Source organism: Paroedura picta, chromosome 3, assembly GCF_049243985.1.
Source record: "Paroedura picta isolate Pp20150507F chromosome 3, Ppicta_v3.0, whole genome shotgun sequence".
Taxonomy (NCBI): Eukaryota; Metazoa; Chordata; class Lepidosauria; order Squamata; family Gekkonidae; genus Paroedura; species Paroedura picta.
In genome coordinates this window covers 53,050,698-53,071,848 of record NC_135371.1, presented here as the reverse complement: position 1 = coordinate 53,071,848, position 21,151 = coordinate 53,050,698, and the positions used below count along the sequence as shown (strand labels likewise).

Below are 21,151 nucleotides of genomic sequence, written 5' to 3'. Positions count from 1 at the left end.
CCCCGGGCCCGTCAAAGCCAAGCTCTAGAAGAAAAATTAGAACAAGAGGAAGAGCAGGTGGTGTTGCTTTTCTATACCAGGAGTCTCAAAGTGGTTTACAGTCCCTTTCCCTTTCCTCTCCCCACAACAGACATCCTATGAGGTGGGCGAGGCTGACAGAGCCTTGATATTACTGCTCAGTCAGAACAGCTTTAGCAGTGCTGTGGTGAGCCCAAGGTCACCCAGCTGGTTGCATGTGGAGGAGGAGCAGGGAATCAAATCCGGTTCACCAGGGCAGAGTCTGCACTTACTTTCTTTATTCCATTGTCAATCCTGTTGAATTCAGATAGCTTTGAACTCGAGTCTTCCTCTTCCCCCCTCCCCATTGAAACAGGAAAGTCTTCTGCACGTGGTTAGGGAGGCTCAGAAGAGGGGGGGAGGCAAATGGAGACTCTTTCTTTGTTTTCTAGAAGGGGGGGGGGAACGAAGAAGGCACAAAAAAAAATCCAAGGCCGACAGAAGTTGAGAGAAATTAGGGGCTTCTCCTTTGAGGCAGGCTTGTCACATGACCACCTGTAGCCAATCACGGGTCCTCTACCACGGAGGAGAGCCCAGATTCAAAACAATGCGATTTTCTGAATATATTCAGGATTAAAAGCAGTCTCAGATATGGCACAATAAAGGTAGGGTCACTCTGGATCAATCCTTCTTGCTGCGGAAGGAAAATTTAAATCGCCCAAAATCCAAACTGAAATCGAATTCTGTGTAGAGGGCAGGGACTGAATCGATCTGGGGTTGGAATAAAAGCTCCGTGCAGTTTACACCCAGGTTAGAAGTCCACACTCCTAACCACTACAGCAAGCTGGCTTTCTACACCAAGCTGGTTCCTAGGTAAAACTTCATTCTGCGAAAGCTAATGGGAAGATTACCCCTAATATGAATGAAGAAAAGGGGATCTTGAGCAGCTCTATACTAGGCAGGGTGAGGATGACTTTGCCTGCCCCATCAAAGAGAAGAAACCTGCACAGTATTCCACTGTTTCTTCTTCAGTGGTGGTGGGGAGTCATAGAAACAAAGAATCATAGAGTTGGAAGGGCCCATACAGGCCATCTAGTCCAACCCCCTGCTCAATGCAGGATCAGCCCAAAGCATCCTAAAGCATCCAAGAGAATTGTGTATCCAACCTTTGTTTGAAGACTGCCAATGAGGGGGAGCTCACCACCTCCTTAGGCAGCCTATTCCACTGCTGAACTATTCTGACTGTGAATATTTTTTTCCTGATATCTAGCCTATATTGTTGTACTTGTAGTTTAAACCCATTACTGCGCGTCCTTTCCTCTGCAGCCAACGGAAAGAGCATCCTGCTCTCCTCTAAATGACAACCTTTCAAATACTTAGAAGCTTTCATGTCCCCTCTCAACCTCCTTTTCTCCAGGCTGAACATTCCCTAGTCTCTCAACCTATCTTCATAGGGCTTGGTCATCCTCTGGGATGTATCACAGCTAAGCCATGTTGGGATGGAGGAGTTCAGGATCAATGATCTACCACCTTCAGAAGTACTCTGCTCCAAAAGGCAGCCTCTGCTGAGACCACCTTACTAATTTTATAATGCTTAATTAATGATGACTAGGTGGCTGCTCTGGAGATTTCATCAACAGAGGAGCTAGATAAAAAGGCTGCCATTGTTGCTGCTGGTCTGGTTGAATATAGAGTGACAACTTCAGCATGGGCAGATACAATACTTCATATGCTTTGACTAAACGCTGTCAAGTCCAGGAGGCAACAGTACCTTTTGAAACGGTCTTCCCCAACTTGGAGAATTTAAGAAACAAACATGATACTGGACAACAAAGAAGAGCCTTGTGAATGGCCATCTTGTGCCACAGTTCTTTTTCCATGCACTGGATTTGAACAAAAAGAAGTTGAGTCAACACTTTTAGCACCTTGTTTAAATTCCAGGTCAAAAACCTGTGGCAAACAAGGGTAGATAGGAGAATCACTCTCTGCATAGAACATGTGATAAAGCTATTGTAGAAGAAGATTTTCACATTCATACTGAGAACAGATGACAACATTGACAATTGCCTCTTTGTAGTGTTTGAATGGAGGCCTAGATGCAGCCCATCATGGAGAAACAGGATGATGTCTTCCTCTCAAGGAAAGAGAAAGTCCAGGTGGTTTCTCTTATACCAGCTGTGGAACACTCTTCAGGTGAGTCAATAAATGCAATGCTCGATGGTTTGTGACAAACCACTTCCTAGGAGAAGCCTGTGATATCCAAGGGGCTCCTTTAAATTTCCACATGGCTAGTTGTAGCCATTTTAGCTTCAGGTGAAAGAGAGGATTTTGATGTAGCAAGTTGGACAATGGTGATCCTCCAAGATCAAGCTACTACCATATTGATGAAATATGAAAACCAAGGCCTCCTGGACCAGAAGGAGACAATCAGCATCACTTGGACCTTCTCTTTTTAAACCCTGTTGAGTAATTTGGTAATCAACAGAAAGAGAGGAAACACATACAAGTAACCTGCTGGCCAAGAATGAATTATAGCATCTCCTTTGGCTTGAGGTATTTTCAACCAAGAGAGGAACCTGGGGATTTTGCAGTTGTCTGGTTCCTTGAAGTGACACACAACACCTCTGAAGACGCTTGGAGTTAGTGACCATTCCTCTGTTCTTATATATAGTCTGCACAACCAGTTGGCTTCTCTGTCCAAGGAGCTCAGGAGATGCTGAACTGGAATACTTGCAAAGTAGTTCTTCCCAAATCAGAAGCAGAATTGCCTTCTTCTGTAGGGTATAAGATTGCATTTTGCTCTGATGATTTGTGGTGGCATTGCCTGCCTTGACTAGGATGTGCCCTCTGGCTGCCGGATACTTGAAGGCTTGTAGTACATCTGATCACATGCAACTCTGGCCAACTGATGTTGTGTGTCTGTTCTGTCATTCACTTCCCCTGAGCCAGCTGACAGAAACAACAGGCTCTCCATCCCAGAAAACAGGCATCAATCATCAGAACCAGGGGATCAGAATGAATGGATCTCCGTTTGTTCAAATTGTTCTGATTGCAGCAAGTCATGGATCTGTGTAAAGTGGGTGGGACTGGAATTCTTCTGTGGTGATGGCTTAGAATGGCCTATTGGATCAGTGGGAGAGCCCGTAGAAAGGGACTAGAGTGAAGACTGAACCTTTTCCAGGGACAAAATCTTAAGGCCCAAAATTTTGGCTAGGGCCATGACATCTTCTGACCTCTTAGTTGTGAGTCTATGGGTAGTGCAGATTAGTTTCCCCAGCTTATCCCTTGTAAGGAAAACCTCTTCCCAAGAGGTGATGATCATTTCTATCAAATGGATGATGTCCTGGGTTGGGATCATGTCACTCATAGAGGCATTCACTAAAACCATGAAGGTACAGAAGATGGAGGATCTTTTCTAGATTCCGTTGTGCATATTCCTTGGATGGAGATCCTATCAACAGGTTGTCAAAATAGGGACATAAATGACAACCCTGAGTCCAGAGAGTTGCCACCAACACAATCATATTCTTTGTAAATACTCTGGGGTGGTGGTGATAGACCAAATGACAAGACCCTATAGTGGTAGGGTGAGCTATTGTACTCAAAGCAAAGAAATTGCCTGTAAATAGGGTAGCAATAAGTCCCAGATGAACTTCCAATAAGCAGACTTGATTGTAGAAATGAAATGTCTTCATTGAAAAAGCACAACTGAGAACAAGGGGCCCCTTGCTGAAACTGATTTGCAGTTAAGCTACCATACCTATATGGCCAACTAAAGCCCATCCCACCAGTTCATATTTTGGCACACAAAGTATTTGCCAGGAGCAAATGATGGCACATTAAAGCCTATGGAGCAGTACTAGTTTGTACAACATTACAAAGAGACTACCTCAACCTCAAAGTCAAGACAGGGAAATATCATATGGGAAAGTACTGGGATAATTTAGTACACAAACAAAACAATACATTACATGACAAGAACTTGTGAATGTGAACTTGTGAACAGAATCTTGACAGGTGGATAAGAACATATTGGTGTGCTTCTCTGAGGCTGATTGAGTTTTAAAAATTGCCTCTAGAATGGAGCTGAGAGATTCTATTTGAAATGTAGGTTTGATGACCATCTGGTTCAGATACAGGATTGTTCTCCATTCATCCAGTTTCTTCAGCACCAAGAAAAAGAAGGTATATACTCCTTTGAAAAACTGATTCTGAGGTACTTGTTCTACAATTCATAAGAAATGTACTATGGTCTCAGACATCAGGAACACAGAACTGGGAGAAGGTATAAACCTGAAGGGCAGACGGTTTACAAACTTTATCTTGTAATCATATTGAATAATTTGCATACATTCTGCCTTGAAGCAATTAGGAGGCATAACCCAGTGGATGATGACTTTCCTCCTTTAGGAGAAATGCAGTGCTCAGACCCCTGTATGATTGGTACAAGACTGGCAATCACCATCCCTCTTTCCCAGCTCATTCCCCACCTCCAAAAACAGAAAAAGGGCTGTGTTTTGCCTGTCTGATCCCAAAATGGCCGTGGACATTTTAAAGATTTTATTTCACCTTTGACAATGTAGCTTTGTGAATTGTGCCATTAAAAAAAATGAATTACTTGGAGCAGGAAATGGAGAGGGGAGGGTTGGTGTGAGAGTGGGACAAAGCTGCCAAGACTATTGCACTATAGGGACTATTTTCCCTTCCATACAGGCTTATCCCTGGTTGCTCACTGATGGAACTTGTGATTTAGGGATCCAGTTTTGGCAATTCCTGAAATCGCAAGTTAAAAATGGGCAAAACAGAACCTAGCAATTGGACAGCCTTGGGATGCAGGCGACGTCATGTGGATGGTGCTCTAAAACCCGCCAACATTTGAAGGCTGTACAGGAACAGATTCCTCTTGCAGAAATGATCTGAGAGACCAAACTGTGTTTTTGGGAGTATCAGGAAACCCTGGAGATTAGGATTACTATTTTGGGTCCAGCCAGCAGGGAAATTAGTTTTGGAGTTGTCCCACCTAGATTTGAATGTTAATTGCTAAAGGCAGATAGTACAGGAAAGAAAGTAACTGCTTATCAGGCAATGATGTCCTGCAGGGATTGCCACTTAGTCTGATATTTATCAGTGGGTTGCCTAATCAGACTGGCTAGAAGAGACAACTTGTGCAAATCAAGATCCATGGTCAGTTTAAAAGTTCTCTGGGATTTAACTGATTGGTCAAAGTCTCCTGTCATCTATTGTACATTCTTCAGTCAATAGATAGGATACAAAAACATGTCTCATACTTCTTTACCTTTAGTCCTATTACATTATTCTTAGGCATCTCATATTATTGACTGCACCAGTTTATTCTTAATCTGCTTTAAGTTTTAGAATAGTTGGATTTTATACCATACTTTTCACTGCCTGAAAGAATTTCAGAACAGCTTAAAATCATCTTCCCATCTTCTCCCTGCAACAGACATCCTGTGAGGTAGGGAAGGCTTAGAAAGCTTCTGACAGGACTGCTCTGTGAGAGCATTATCACGACTGTGATTAGCCCAAGGTTACCCAGTTGGTGGCATGTGGAGGACCAGAGAATCAAACCTGGCTCACCAGGGCCTATTCTACACACAATAGATAATGCACTTTCAATGCACTTTAGAAGTAGATTTTCCTGTTCTGCACAAGAAAATCCAGCTGCCAAAGCACAATGAAAGTGCATTATCATATGTGTGCAGAATGGATATCAGTAACCAAGAGCAGTCACTACCAAAGAAGGTCACTTCATCCTCGAGACCCAGATTGTACAAAGTCCAAAAGGAGTATTTATTCAAAGAATATCCAAGCAGGCAGTTAAACAGCACAGTAAGTTCATGGAACAAACTCTTTGAGGCCTTTTATGCATGGGGGCAGCAACTGCATGCTGCCGCCATGCCATTGCGGTGGGGCAGGATGCCCTGTTATTCCCCATGTATGCACGGGGGCGGGGCATGCTGGGCTGCTCCGGAGTAGCGTGCGAATGCACGCTGAACACAGGGGCCAAGAGGTAAGCGGGGGAGGGAGGTTTGGACGGCCCGGGGGGAGTGGAGGGGCCAGGCCCCCTCCACATGCCCAGGTGGGGGGCAGGGGGTCGCCCCTGCCAGCTCCAGGGCTCTGTGGAGCCCGCAGGGGCGTGCGGTGTCCCTACAGGGACACCGTAGGGTTGGGGCTGGGCGGGCCGACAGGCCTGGCGCAATTTTGCACAGTGCCAACCCGCGACAACCCCGGTTTACTCAGGAAGCTACGGAAGATCCAGTGTTTGCTTAACGCGGGCCTTCCGTAGCCCTGGGCTGGGAGGCGCCTGCACTGGCGGCGGCAGCAGCGAGAGTTATCGGTGATTTTTCCTGAAGCGCTGCTGCCGCCAACGCAGGCATTATGGCCCGTGCATAAGGGGCTTGACAGAGACAAAGGCCCCCTGAATGAACAAGAGCGTTTATACCTGGGGATGCATAAGAAGGGGGCCTTGATACACTTTATGCGGGAAGTAAAGCAAAGTTCTCATGAGAAAGCTCCCAGGATGCTCTTTGATCAGAGAGATGAGAAACAGGGAGGATGTTAAGACTTTACAATGACAAATAGTGATAAGCTGTCTCCTGTGTGAGAGTGCTTTGAAATGCAGAACGGGAGCGGGAAGGAGGGCTGGAGAATTCCAGGGAAAGGCACAGACCAGCAGACTGGGAGAGTCCGGGAGAATGCTGTAATACCAGGGGTTCATGACACCAGATTAGAAGCTGCCACTCTTAACTACTACACCACGCTAGCTGAGAAAGGTAGTTATAAAATAAATAAATACATATCCCAAAAGGGCTTTGTCCAACTAGTATGCATTTTTAAAATCTTAACCTTAAAGCATGGGGTGCATGAAACTTGCACAAATCCAAATGAATTCATTCTAAAGAAAATGTATGCTGAAATTCTATACCCTTTGTAAAAGGTAAAGGTATCCCCTGTGCAAGCAGCGGGTCATGTCTGACCCTTGAGGTGACGCCCTCTAGCGTTTTCATGGCAGACTTAATACGGGGTGGTTTGCCAGTGCCTTCCCCAGTCATTACCGTTTACCCCCCAGCAGCAAGCTGGGTACTCATTTTACCGACCTCGGAAGGATGGAAGGCTGAGTCAACCTTGAGCCGGCTGCTGGGATCGAACTCCCAACCTCATGGGCAGAGAGCTTCAGACAGCATTTCGCTGCCTTACCACTCTGCCCCACAAGAGGCTCATATACCCTTTGTATTCTAGCCCAAATAATTTTAAAAGGATACTGCCATGGGAAAAGACATAGACGTTAACAATTTAAAATGTATTTGAACTGCAAAATATACTGCTCAGTCATCCACCATTATTTACATTTTTATTTATTTTTCAGGGTGGAATGTATGTTTTCCAGCTTTTTGATTCCTATGCAGCCAGTGGGATGTGCCTTCTCTTTGTTGCTATATTTGAATGTATCTGCATTGGCTGGTTTTATGGTGAGTCATCAGTTGTGATCTATTAGGGGTACTTCTGAAATCACATTATATACTCCCAGAGTAGATTTCAAGCTTTTACTAGTTCACACTATTTCTGTATATAAAGCTGTATTGATTTCCATTTCTCATTAATAGTTGTATCCATGGAAACAATTTTAATGTTGATTTCATGTTTATTTTGTAGTGAGGGAGGAGGCACAAGTAAGATGTGTTTTCTCTAACTGTTCTTTGGCTATAAGAAAAAGAAAGCTGAGTTGAAATGCATATAATGATTTCATGGCTTGAGCCTGCACATCTCATCACATTAGGTCCCTTTAACAGTATTTTTCGGGTTCAGTATACGCCAGTATTTGTCCTGATTGCAGACAAAGGTAGTCAAAATCCCATTCCAAAGTTCAGATACCAGTTAAAATACACCTCTTCATGTCTGAAGGAAAATCCAAAAGTAGACTCCTATAGCACAGGTCAGAGTCCAGTGAGTCAGTTAGTAATACAGGACCAGGAATAAACAGACACATTGCTTCCACATTGTCACTCCCTTGTTTGCTGCTTTTATTCAGCAAATTGAGAGTACACCATGAGAAGAGGACGGTTCAAAATGAATATAACAGCAGAAAAAAGAAGAACCTATCCTAGGCTATAACAAACAGTTCTACAATTTAACAGTGAATGTAGATGGAATATCTTTTCCTTTTAATAGTAATCAAACAAACAACCCATTTTCAATGTAGCATTTTCATCAGTGGTTGTTTCCTCCTATTACTATTAAGTACACAGAGTAATTAAATGCCATTTTCCCAATAGGTTTCAAACTTATATGTAATGAGGATAAAATCCCTCAGTAATGCTATAGTCTGTTATTCTCTACTTCAGTTTTAAAAGTATATATATTGGCCTTTTGCTCAAAGGTATGGGGAAGTTTTTGACTAAACTTCTGTTTAGACTGTTTTTATACAGCAGGCTAAACACCTGCTAAACACCTGCCAGCCACTCTAGCCCTGCTCCAACAAACATGCATTCTCATGGTTAATATGTGCTGTGCTGCCAATATTGCACTGGTCCGTCTGTCTTGCAGCTCCCTCCTGTTCTTCCTTCTATACTATTCCTGAGGTTCTGGAGACAGGGGAAATGAATTGGCTGGCAGCTGGCTCTCTGTTGCTAACTCAGGACTGGGGGGCTGAGAGCCCATTGTATTGGTACCTGACTGTGGATCCATGTCTGGCTCATCAGAGATTGCCTCCTCATGCAGTGTCTCTGTTACTGGCTGTGGGTTTGTGTTAGACCTGATGGTTGCCTCTTCCTCAAACTGTAGCCAGATCCTGGCAGTTCCATGAAAATATTTTAAGGTGGGAATACAGTATATTTCAGCAATGCTGCAATTATTCACCACTGAGATTACTAACTAGCTACTATATACAGCTCCAGTTTGAGTACAAATTTGCTAAATAGCTGCAGGAGCTCTCCTCAGAATAATCCCCACGTTGCAAACAGATTGAATCAGGGGGTCCAAGTTCAGGGGTAGACAAGTTTAGGTGCCCCATCTGATCACGATTATCTGTAACCGCTCCCGCGGTATTAAATAAAAGGGTAAGGGCAATGTGGGAGGAGAAAGGGCGGGCTGTGTCCGGGATAAAAACTCAGAGGGCCCAATTGGGCCCTCCTAGTGTCTATCCCGGGACAAGCAGCCAATGGGGAGCCACGCAAAGCATGGCTCCCCATTGGCAGCTTGGCCCAGCCTCACCTGGCCCGGCTGGGGAGTCATTGCGCACACACTGAAGGATGGCCGTGCTGTGAGTCCTCCGCCCGGGTTCTCCTCCCACTGGGGAAAGGAGCAGGGACGCCACGTCGAGGACGTGGCCTCCCTGCTACTTAACCGCCCCAGGGCCCTTGCTCGGGAGCCTTCTGCTGGCCCCAGGCCACCTTCGCAGCCTCCAGGACGCTGTGACAGTACCCCTGGGACCGCCAGCAGGCCGTACCGCCCCCCAGGCACTCCCTCACTGTGCCCTCGATGCTGCTATTGAGCTACTGGGGCCGGCAGACGGCTGCACCGTCCCCCCCTCGCCCAAGAGCCTTCTCCCGCCCCTTCCCCCCACTCCTCCTCCCAAATCGCCCCCCCTCACGACTCCCACCCCCCCACAGACCCTTCAAATACCCCCATCCTTTTCCCCCACTCTCCTCCAAGTCCACCTACCTCCCTGGCTGTCTTCATTCCTTCTCCCTTGCTTCCTCTATCTCTCTATCTCTTCCCCCAACTCCCCTTCCCAATTCGCCCCCCTCACGACTCCCCCCCATGGACCCTTCAAATACCCCCATCCTTTTCCCCCACTCCCCTCCAAGTCCACCTACCTCCCTGGCTGCCTTCCTTCCTCCCCTGCTTCCTCTATCTCTCTATCTCTTTCTACCCAACTCCCCCTCCCAATTCACCCCCCCTCGTGACTCCTCCCCCTTCACACACAACCCTGTCCTTTCCACCTACCTCCCTGCTGGCCTTACTTCTTCCTTCTTTCCTTTCTTCTTTCCTTCCTGACTTCCTCTACTTCTCCATCTACTTCCTGCCTATCGTTCTCCCTCTCACTTGCTCTTTTCCCCTTCCTCTCTAACACACTTCCTGCCTTCCTTCCTGTCTTGCTTCTATTCATCCCTTCACCCACCCCTTTTCCTCCTTTCTCAATCCCATCCTTCCTTCCCTCTTCAACCTTCCTTTCCTCCCTTATTCTTCCCTATGTTCTCGCACACGGGTAGTCAACCTCTGGACCTCCAGATGCCCATGGACTAAAATTCCCATGAGCCCCTGCCAGCATTTGCTGGCGGGGGCTCATGGGAGTTGTAGTCCATGAATATCTGGAGGACCACAGGTTGGCTACCCCTGCTCTAGCGCCTGCTGTGTTTCAGCAACAGCGGGCTTAATTTCTAGTTACCTATAATTAGAAAAAAACTGGTTCCCTGGTCTGTTCTCACCATGGGAAATAATGGAGGTTGGATGGGTGCAGTCCCTGGTCCAATCTTTTTGAAACTTGGGTGTTCTTTTGAAGTGAGGCTCTTGCAGCCATACTGCAAGTTTGGTGCCTCTACCTCAAACCCTCACCACCACCCCAAGCCTGGAAAGGACAGAAAAGAGAAGATTCCCATAGAATCAAAACTATGCTATAGGTGATTTAGATTAATGAAAAATTGTCCAAATCTTCTTCTCCTTGCACATGCCTATTCTGTATTAATTTGTTTCATATTTATTTCATGCAGGAAGCAATCGTTTTTATGACAACATTGAAGACATGATTGGATATAGACCACTGGCACTAATTAAATGGTGTTGGATGTTGCTCACTCCTGGCATTTGTGCTGTAAGTAATAAAAGCATGATTCATATAGCAGAGCTAAAGGTCTTGGCAAGGTCGTCCCTGAAGATGTTCTCCTGAAATCACATCAGCACAGTACAGAAATTACATCCACATGCATTTAGCTAAATGAACTCATAATCTAATATTTAACTTAATATTAACGTTTTGTTGGCTGATGGCATAGTAGCCACTTAATCTACAATTGCCATGCTTCATTCACTCTGTTTTATCCAGATTAAATGATGATCAACCCCATTGCATCCCAGCTGTTTTCTCTTTTCTCTTCTCTTCTTTTTAAAATACTTTATTGTGGTGCCAGACTCATGGATTGTTAAGGTTACACTGGCTACCAACTTTTTAGTTCTTTATCAAAAACCAGTGTTATTTATGTTATATATTTCATTTGCCAGTAAGTTTTCTTTCTGTTCTTTAAAGACATGGTTTACAGATATTCATACGGCTGTCCTCCACAGGACATCTTTTCAGATGTATCTCACAACTTGCTTATTCTAAACCTAATATTCCATTCTGTTCTCACATCTTAAAGAGATGGGTATAGAAGCAGGTAACAGTCATTGCAAGTAATTAAGCTGAGGCAGGCAAAGTTTGAGGGCATGGCTTCTTCACATATTATCACATAGTAACTGCAACCTCATGGTTTATCAACATTTTTACACTGTATCACAAATATTCATATAATGCTATTGGTGCTGCATGCTTTTTCTACATTAAGCATAAATAAAAGCTAAGATACAAAGTGGCATGGTCCACAGGCACTGGGTTTTCTTTCTCTTCTTGCTGTTACAGGCTTTTGTGTCTCTAAAAAGCTGACACCCTGAGGACTGGATGTCTATCTGGAGTGGTATATCTTTGGGCAATTGGGACAATACTAGGGGGGGGGGGGGGACTCTGTGACCCAGAAGGGAATTCATATGCAGCTCGTTTGATCCTGACTTCAGTCTCTCAGGCATAATTTAGTCTCTGCAGCATACTATCAAATTAATAAAAAACAATTTTTGTGATCATTACATGAAAATAAATTAAGATTTAAATGCAAACATGACACATTCCTGTAAATGAACATGTTATTTCAATGAGATGGTAAAAAAGACAATGAGTTGGATTTTTAATCTCCTTTTTACCATGCTCCTGCAGAATGATGATGGAATATTTTGTCAGATGAAGTCTTTCTCAGCAGAAGGGAGTCATAGAATCCAGCCCAATAGAAGCCTACTTTTATTTTCAAAACTCCCCATAGTATTTTGGTGTTCTGGGGTGAAATTACCTTTGTTGTTGTTGTTTTCAGCAATGAATAAATGCAATCCACTCTTTTTTAGGGAATTTTCATCTTTTTCCTGGTGAAGTATAAGCCTTTGAAATACAACAATGTATATACATACCCAGATTGGGGCTATGGCATAGGGTGGATGATGGCTCTTTCGTCCATGGTTTGTATTCCATTGTGGATCTGTGTTCAGTTGTGGAAGACAGAAGGAACCATCTTACAGGTGAGACAAATAGTGAAGTTGCTAACTATTTATTTATATTTCAACTTGTATACCAGCCCTCTCGAGCTAGCCATCTCAAGATGGCGTACAACATGGAGTCTATAGATATTGGTTACATAATAATTGAAACAATAACATCCTTAATTTTAAAACTAACAAGCTAAACAACAGTTAAAACAAGATATCATCACTGAGTGGTATCAAGTTCTGGTCTTCTAAAGGTGCAAGGGGGGCAGTAGAGGGGGGAGGGAGGCCAAATCATATGTCTTAGATGTATTTCCTCTGGCCTCAACATAAGCCTGGTAGAAGAGCTTCAGCCTGGAGGTGACTGTTGCATGGATCACAATGGCTAGGTCTTCTGGGGCTACATAGGTCACTAGTAGCTTTCTTGGTGTAGGTGGAAATATGCCAGCTGTGCTGCCTTTGTGACTTGAGTCTCCATAGTTAAAGGTAAAGGTATCCCCTGACCCAAGCACCGGGTCATGTTTAACCCTTGGGGTGATGCCCTCTAGCGTTTTCATGGCAGACTCAATACGGCGTGGTTTGCCAGTGCCTTCCCCAGTCATTACCGTTTACCCCCCAGCAAGCTGGATACTCATTTTACCACCCTCAGAAGGATGGAAGGCTGAGTCAACCTTGACCCGGCTGCTGGGATTGAACTCCCAGCCTCATGGGCAGAGCTTTCAGACTGCATGTCTGCTGCCTTACCACTCTGCGCCACAAGAGGCTCTCCATAGTTAAGGAGGCATCAAAATTCGCTCCCAGATTTCTGGCCAGTTGCTCAGTTGCACTCTGTCCAGCCTGGGAAAGCACACATACTGGTCTGATCCTTCTCTAGCCACATTACCTCTAACTTTGAAGGATTCAGTTTCAGATGGCTTGCTTTGAGCCATTCCATCACTGCATCCAAGCACTGGACCAAGGAGATGGGAGGAATAATGACAAATAAAAGACTGTTGAACAAGTCATGTTGAATGTTTGAATATTCTGTGTAGAAAGAATTTATAAAGGTGTCTGCCCTCCCATAACAGATACTTTAATACAGTAGTCTTTATTGTATACAATACATGTATATACTTTATTTTTGTGAAGGATCATAGTGACAGCTACAAGAAGAAAGCAACCATGGAGAATTGTAGTTTGTTTCATTTCAACATATATAAAGCATCAAAAATATTTTCATTAAATTAAACATTGTAAAGAATATGACAAATATAATAAACCAAGAGAGGTTATGCCATTTGCTTTATTGGATGGATTTAGAATTGTAATGGGTAGACACTTTGGATGTAGTAGGTATAGGATTTGTGGCAACACAATCCATTAAAAGTTTTCCAGCCCTCAGACTATGATTCAGTGTAAATAAGAAGGAAAAAAAACTTTGTGAGAAACACAGTACGTTTTTGGAGAATAGTAATATTGTGTTTAAAGGGGTTGTTATATTCTTTTATCTGACTAGCAAAACAGCCCATTGCAAACAAGAATGAAATAGGCGCTAGGACCCAGGGAACACTGGGAGGTGCAGAGCTTTCTCTCTCTCCCTCTCACTGCGTGTCTCAGTATGCCTTGCAGCAGGAGGCATAGCAGGCAATCAGGACTGGTTTGTAGGAGGGAAGGAGGGCTGGTGTGCAGTTTGGGGCAGCTCCCTCTGTCTCTCCCTCCCTCCCTCCATCGCAGCAGGGGCAGCTCTCTGTGTCTCTGTCAGCAGCTTGGGGCAGCTCTCTCTCTGTCTCTCTCTGCCTCCCTCGTAGCAGGAGTGATAGGAGGAATGAGGGCTCATATTGGGTCTGGCAGGGCTCTGTGTGTCTCTCTCTGTCTCTAGCGTGTCTGAGAGGAATGTGGCTAGTGTCCAGGGAGGGAGGGTGGGAGCTGTAGTGGCAGGGCCAATCAGGGTGCAGCCAGCATTGCTGCACCCTAATTGGCCCTATTCCAACTCGGACAGCCAGACATGTCCCACCCCCCAGGCTGTTTCACAAATATATAGAGGAACCATGGATAAGGAAGAGGAACCATGGATAAGGATGGGTTTGTATGAAATAATGTAAACTTAGTATTTGATAAATACCGATATTTGAACATTTTCAGTTGGAATTAAGGTAGATTACTATATTTCTCACAATGTTTTTTCCTCTTTTTTTCTTGTTATTTACAATTGCCCATCTCTGTGACCTCTTTATGATTCAGTGTAGGCATACAGAAAAGTGTGAAGATGGAGGAAACCCAAGGCTCAATAATAGATTAGGAGTTGAAGAACTATGGAAAGGAGAAGAGTAGAGTATACAGAAAGTTTATGGGATAAGAGCTGAGTGTGACATCCATGTTCAAAATCCATCCCCCGAGATATATGTTGGGCATCACCAGGGCCTTTTCCGTCCTGGCCCCCACCTGGTGGAATGAGCTCCCAGTAGAGCCGCAGACCCTTCAAGAGCTTGTTCAGTTTTGAATGGCCTGCGAGATGAAACTTTGCTAGACATTTGGTTGGGGCCAATGAACAATAATAACATAGGGTTGGCCCCTTCCTGCAAGAGCACTCCCCTGGGATAAGAGAAACATTCATGGGTAATGGCTCATATACTGTCATGGTAGTAGAATCTAAATGAGATGGCTTTTAATCTGTTCTAAATTTTACATTTTTTAACTGATGGGTGTTTTAAATTTATCTAATTTATAATGTTAACCGCCACAAGTTGGCTTGCCAGGAGGGGCACTCATATAAATAAATACATAATAAATAGATAAATAAATAAATATTTCCCAAGCCATAAAATGAAGATGCGAATGCATTTTTAGTAGCTTATGTCATGTGGATGGTTTTCACCATCAGAAGAGGTGGGGTGATTTGTGTTTCTTGCCTTCTCCCATTATAGCCCATCCTGTGTGCTTCTCATGTCTTTCTTGATGGTCTCCTGATTCCTAGGAGAAGAATTTTGGGTAGCTGAGTGACTGGGAAGATCTGGGAAAGCCTCATCATGCAAATTTTACATCACACAAAGTTTGTGGGACACAAGCCATAATTTTCAATAGGTTGGAAGTAGAAAAGTTCAATACAAGCCTGCACAACTTGTGATTCACCAAACTGAGCAATAATCCATCAAGTATTGCATCTTACTAGTTCCAGGCTGGCAGCAATAACAGAAAACCCTGACAGGTCATCCTAGAAGACCCTGACAGATCAAAAGTGTCAGTAGTATATCTAGTCTCAGTCAATAAAAGTATAAGAGAGAGTAAAAGTATAAAAGAGAATAAATGTATAGACATACCTGTGTTCCCATTTGTATAATTTAGATAGCGTTTGTCTAAGAGATAAAAATCATTTTCGATTTGTTCATTTTTTAGAAATTCAGAAAGCTGATTGTGGCCAGCCCAGACTTGAAAATGAGAGGAAAGCTTGGAGGAGGTTCTTATGCTGCTACAGTAAATGACTGTGATGCCAAACTGAAAGGTGATGGCAACATTTCAACCATCACAGAAAAGGAGACACACTTCTGAAAGAACTCTCATTTGATTTTTTTTATATATAAATAAAGGTAAATAGAATTCTCCACTTAATTATAGGCCCGGCTTATTTTGCACAAATTTATTAACAGGTTAATTTTAAAGTGAACCTTGTATACTTGTTCAAAAGTGATTTTTAATTATTATATAAGTAACGAATATAAATATTATATATATATATATCAAAAATGAAATAGAATTGTTTGTTAGTGATGACTTGTACTATGGTGATTCCCATAAGTGTTTATAGATCCTAGAAGGACCTGTATAATGTGCTGTAAAACTTTTATACTTTGGTTTTTTTAAAAAAGCATGGTGTTGTATAGTTATACACTTTCTAATTTGTATGCATTTCAGACCATTTCAGCTTCTACTGTATGTATATAAAGTGAACACAGTGTCTTTATATTAATAGCCTAAGGGAGCTTCTTTGGATGTGTAACTCTGTTTCAGTATGTAGCTTTCTGAATTTGGGCCTGATCTGTTTCCCATAGATGTCAATCAGAAACTGTGGGCTGTCAAATAGATTTCCTAGATGTCACTAGACTCAAACCTAAACAATAATCTTCAGGCAATAAGTTTTTATACTCGGTGAAACAATGGTACAAACTTAAATTACCAATGTTAGCCTATGACAATTGGCTAATCTGGGCCGGGGGCGGGAGAGGGGGGGAGAGACTTTGTAAGCCATTTTCTGATATCTGGTGTTGCCATTGGCCATAATCCAGAAATTGTATTCCTAGCTTGGCTTTTAACATGCTTATTGTACAGGTCATGCAAGCCCTTTTTGAAGTTCCATGAAAAAAGTCAGTACTATGGTTTGAATCAAGATAAAATTTTCTACTGATGGAAGTATGGATGTAATTTCCACCAGTTCCCCTTTCCTGCTGCAAGCCACACGTTTTTCTATCATGCTATTCCAACACTGACCCCAAGGAGCAGCATTTCATTGATATCAGTGGGCTGCAACAAGGGGGGGGGGGTGGGAAGGCAGAGAATTTGACCAACAGGTGTCTTATTTGAGTATAAAATTTAGTCTGGTTCCACTACTATGTCTAAGCATGAGATAAATCTTGGGTACATCTGTAACACTTAAAGGATACTTGCAGCAATGTGTCAATCACTATTGGAAATCATATATTTTACATATAAGACAATACCTGACAAACCATTTTCTGAGGCACAGTGACAAAGCACTGCATCCTATAAACCTGTTGCTATGCTTGACCTGCTTACCACAATTCTAGAAATGTAGTGAGTAATGGTCACTACAAAATTACCATTATTTTGTTCAATGAACTATCAAAACTATGTTTATATTAAAAACTTGCCAATCTTAGTAGGAACCTTAGTAGAGTCTGAATTCATGAATGCAGCCTCATGTGGTTTTTGAAATGCTCACCTTTTATCTTTTTTATTACTTGACCCAAATGACTGCATAAAATAGCTCATGGCTAGTACTTTTGTTTTCACAAGGAACTGTTTTTAAGTTTGTGCATGTGAAACTGAAAGAGTATTAATGGATGGTAGATGATGACTTACTTAGATTTTGCTATCTATAAGCAATTTTCAAAGAGTAGTACAAGTTTTTTTTTAAGATTGAAGAATATGAATAGCAATCTAATGTGGTATTTATATGGCTTTTTAAAAACATAGCCTGCTCAACAAAAAAATATCATACTCCATATTGTTATGTCTGTTATGGCTACTCTGTGGTTTAATACCCACAGTCCTTAAAACATAAGAATTTCCAGTTTCTCTAAGAGCATGTTTCATTGAAAAATCTAATCTAATAAACTGGTTGTTTTTTTAACCACTATGATTAGTGGATTCTCAGTCTGGGTAAGATAAGTTTAAGAGCCAACTGAGTCACATGAAGACATATTGAATACATATCTTCATACTGGTAGCCTTGATTATTTAAAATCACCATAACAGACAACAAATTTTGTTTCATGTTACTGAATTTGATCTTCCTCTGTATGTTAACACAGTGGCACCTTTAAGACCAACAAAGTTTTATTCATGCATGCCACTAGCCCTTCCTGGCACTCAAACCCTGAACCCTCTCTCTACCTATATGTAATGGTTGAGGAAATGTTGTTCCATTGTATCTGAAGAAAGCTTATACCTTGAATAAAACTCCGTTGGTCTTAAAGTTGCCACTGGACTCAGACTTTGTTCTGCTGCTTCAGACCAACATGGCTACCCACATGAATCTATCTGTATGTTAAAGTTCAGACCAACATGGCTACCCACATGAATCTATCTGTATGTTAAACTGAAAAACTGAGGCAAGGAATTATAACTTGACCTTGATCTCAGTGGAAACAGACTTTGAACTGTAGAATGAATGTTATGTTTGGCTTTGTCATCCATTTTATTGTTTAAATTAATGGTCCAGACCAATCTGTATCTCATTCATGCTATTAGACTACTGACAGTTTTCAAAGAGTTTTTGTTGTGTGTGGTGTTCTCCATATACATACATGTCTAACTTTCTTCTGGTAACAACTTAATGTGCCAATGAACAAAACATGGTGTTTGTTCCTTTGGGTGCTTTATTAATAATCTTTTGAAGTACATTTGTGTGCATAATGAAAAACATACTTTCAGAGTAGTAAACGCATATTCAAAATTGTTCTATTCGCTCTAGCAAGCTTCTCGTCTGTAAATTTATATTTTTATTTTCATATTTAAAAACCCAGTACAAACATGCCTATTACAGTATTTAAAGAAAAAATTAGACCACAGTATTAAAGATAATTATAAACCAAACCATCAATATCTAGGCCAACTTTATTACCCCCCTAAATTCAAAAAGGGTCTCCAGCTAACGTGATCTTTCAACTGTCACACTTTATTCATGTCCTGATATACAGGTTTTTAGAATCATAATAATTGGTCTGTCACTTGAGAATTTATTAAAGTAATTAATCTAGAGCTTCAAGGAGCGTGAAAGATGCATGTTAAAGGAATCCCCTCAGTGCATTTTTATTGTTTCACTTCATTGTCCGATGTATGCTGTAGCTTCAAGAAAGGGTGCAATTTTAAAATTGGACTTTGCCCTCCTTAAGCATTACTGGTTCTTTAGTCTCTTAACTATCACAATTAATGATGAATGAGTGCAATTGAAATGTGTATTTATTTTATGCATTATTGTTGGGTAATTATCTGCTCCTAGAATACATGGATTGTTATGTAAGTACCAGTCATAAGAAACACAAGTTTTTGAAAGGCGAGCTGCATAGTGTATTCTAGAAGTATTTTCCTGCCTTCCTGTTATTCTGTGCGCAGTATTCACAGCTATCATATTTAAACATGCCGCTTCCAATCTGTGAAGTAGTTGAAGTCACACACTTGATATTACACTTGATCTTCGCCAAATGGCCGAGAAGCGATAAGTAGTTGAAGTCATTGTATTCATTAGAGCTATTCATAAATAAGAGTGTCCCAAAGTATGTAGTGACATCTTTCAGAGCATGGTGTTTTATCCATTTGCCATTGTATCATAAGTTCAGGCTATTCAGGCTCTCATTTAAGTTAAAGCAGCTTTCAGTGTCACTGATAATAGTGGCTCGTGGATGTGGATTCTCACATGACTTTGGACTGTTGTTTTCATCCAAGTATCCCAACAAGTACTCATGATGGAATAAGATTCCTACTCTGCTGCTATATGAATTATTTCACCAATAGCTTTATACACATACATGTGGTTTGGCATGGTCTAAAGCAGTGTTTCTAATTTTCTGTGCTTGTAAATGTGCACATTTAATACTTGATCTATTTAACACTTGTACTGATTTTTAAAAGATGGGGAGGATTGGATTCAAATGCTTGACTATATCTTTGATTATTTTCTGAAACAAAATGTGAAGATAAAAAGCAATTATATTGTGATGATTTCTTTTGATATGCACAGGATACAATAATGCCCTTTTCGGAATTATATGCAGTATTATTCAAAATTAAAGAAGAGCCAAGATTTATGTACTGTTTTACACAAAGAAAGTTTTTATTTGAAGTTCACGGAAGCACAATATTTTGTCTGCTTACTCCTTTTTAAAAAATTAAAGAAAACACATGAACATATGTATTGTGTGCTTCCTGAATTTGGGTTACATTAATACACCTAAATAATTATTGCTTTGTTATTGAAAAAGATAGTAGTATCCCTATTTTACAGACGACTGTTTGACTGGTGGCATTCACCATAGCAGCCCCTCCCCCCCAAAGTGTAGTGATTGCCACCAATGTGTCACAAGTAGGCATGGAGTCAGCATTTGAGGTAAGAAAATGGTTTGTGTAGTCCACCAGCACTAGGATCCTGTTGTCCAATCTTATCAGCCACTTGGTCCCCACATACAGCTTATTCCAGATGACTTCTCTAACTTCAAACATCATACAAAGTTTACTGTATTCAAATGTGTGTGTGTAATTTAGGGTGAATCCAACAAGGGACTTTCAAGGTAAGTGAGAAGAAGAGGTGGTTTATCATTGCCTTCCTTTACATTGTCTGAGGAATGCACACAAAAGCTCACACCTAGAATAAAACATTGTTGGTCTTAAAAGTGCCATTGGACTTAAATTTTGTTCTACATCAGACCAACATGGCTTCACACCAGAATCTTCCTCTACAAAGTTATCCTTGATCTCTCAACTTCTGGCCCTGTTTAACTTCTGAAATCTGAGATTAGGCTATACCATGCCTTCCTTCCCTATATTCAAATACTTCTTCAAATATATAAGAACTATTTTAGATCATTATTAATATTTTTACCATAACAATAAATATGTAAAATTGTGATTACAAGTCTCTCATACCTCTTGGGCCCCAACCAAGCCAACCTATCTATGAATGCTATATTTTCTGTATTTTCTTGCCATTTTTGGTTGCTTCTCACACATGAGCCACACTGTATTTATTGATATTAATAATTATATTCTACTATACTAAAGGTCATATTATTCTGTTATTCATTGAGCTGAGACCAGGCCAGCCGGCAGAAGCATCCTCCATGATCTTTTTAAAATCAAGAGTAGTAACTGTTCCCCTGCACATTTGGTAATATCCATGACAACCTGCTAGTGTGACAGGTCATTTCCTGCAAAATGTATCCAATGAAGATTGTTGACATGAACTTTTGGCCTGCTAGCAATAATAACAATACCTGCAAACATACAAATGTCCTAAGAAAAAGTGGCCTTTTTGTTTCTCCTATGATGAGACCCAGATTCTTTGACACAGAGATTGGTAGTATTTAGATATAAAAGGTTCATAATCACTGCTGTAAGCTAAAGAAGACAGGACAGATACCAGAAG

General features: G+C 41.8%; 1 protein-coding gene across 1 annotated transcript in view; it reads left to right on the top strand.

The window, feature by feature from the left end:
- The window catches only part of SLC6A11 (solute carrier family 6 member 11), a 173,974-nt gene extending 154,054 nt beyond the window's left edge, over positions 1-19,920 (top strand). Inside the window, exons 12-15 of the mRNA XM_077325695.1 lie at positions 7,385-7,487; positions 10,728-10,828; positions 12,163-12,333; positions 15,670-19,920. Of these exons, the coding sequence (XP_077181810.1) occupies positions 7,385-7,487; positions 10,728-10,828; positions 12,163-12,333; positions 15,670-15,822 (528 nt within the window). The 3' untranslated portion in view covers positions 15,823-19,920. The remainder of the gene's footprint in view (positions 1-7,384; positions 7,488-10,727; positions 10,829-12,162; positions 12,334-15,669) is intronic.
- The last annotated feature ends 1,231 nt before the right edge of the window (positions 19,921-21,151 follow it).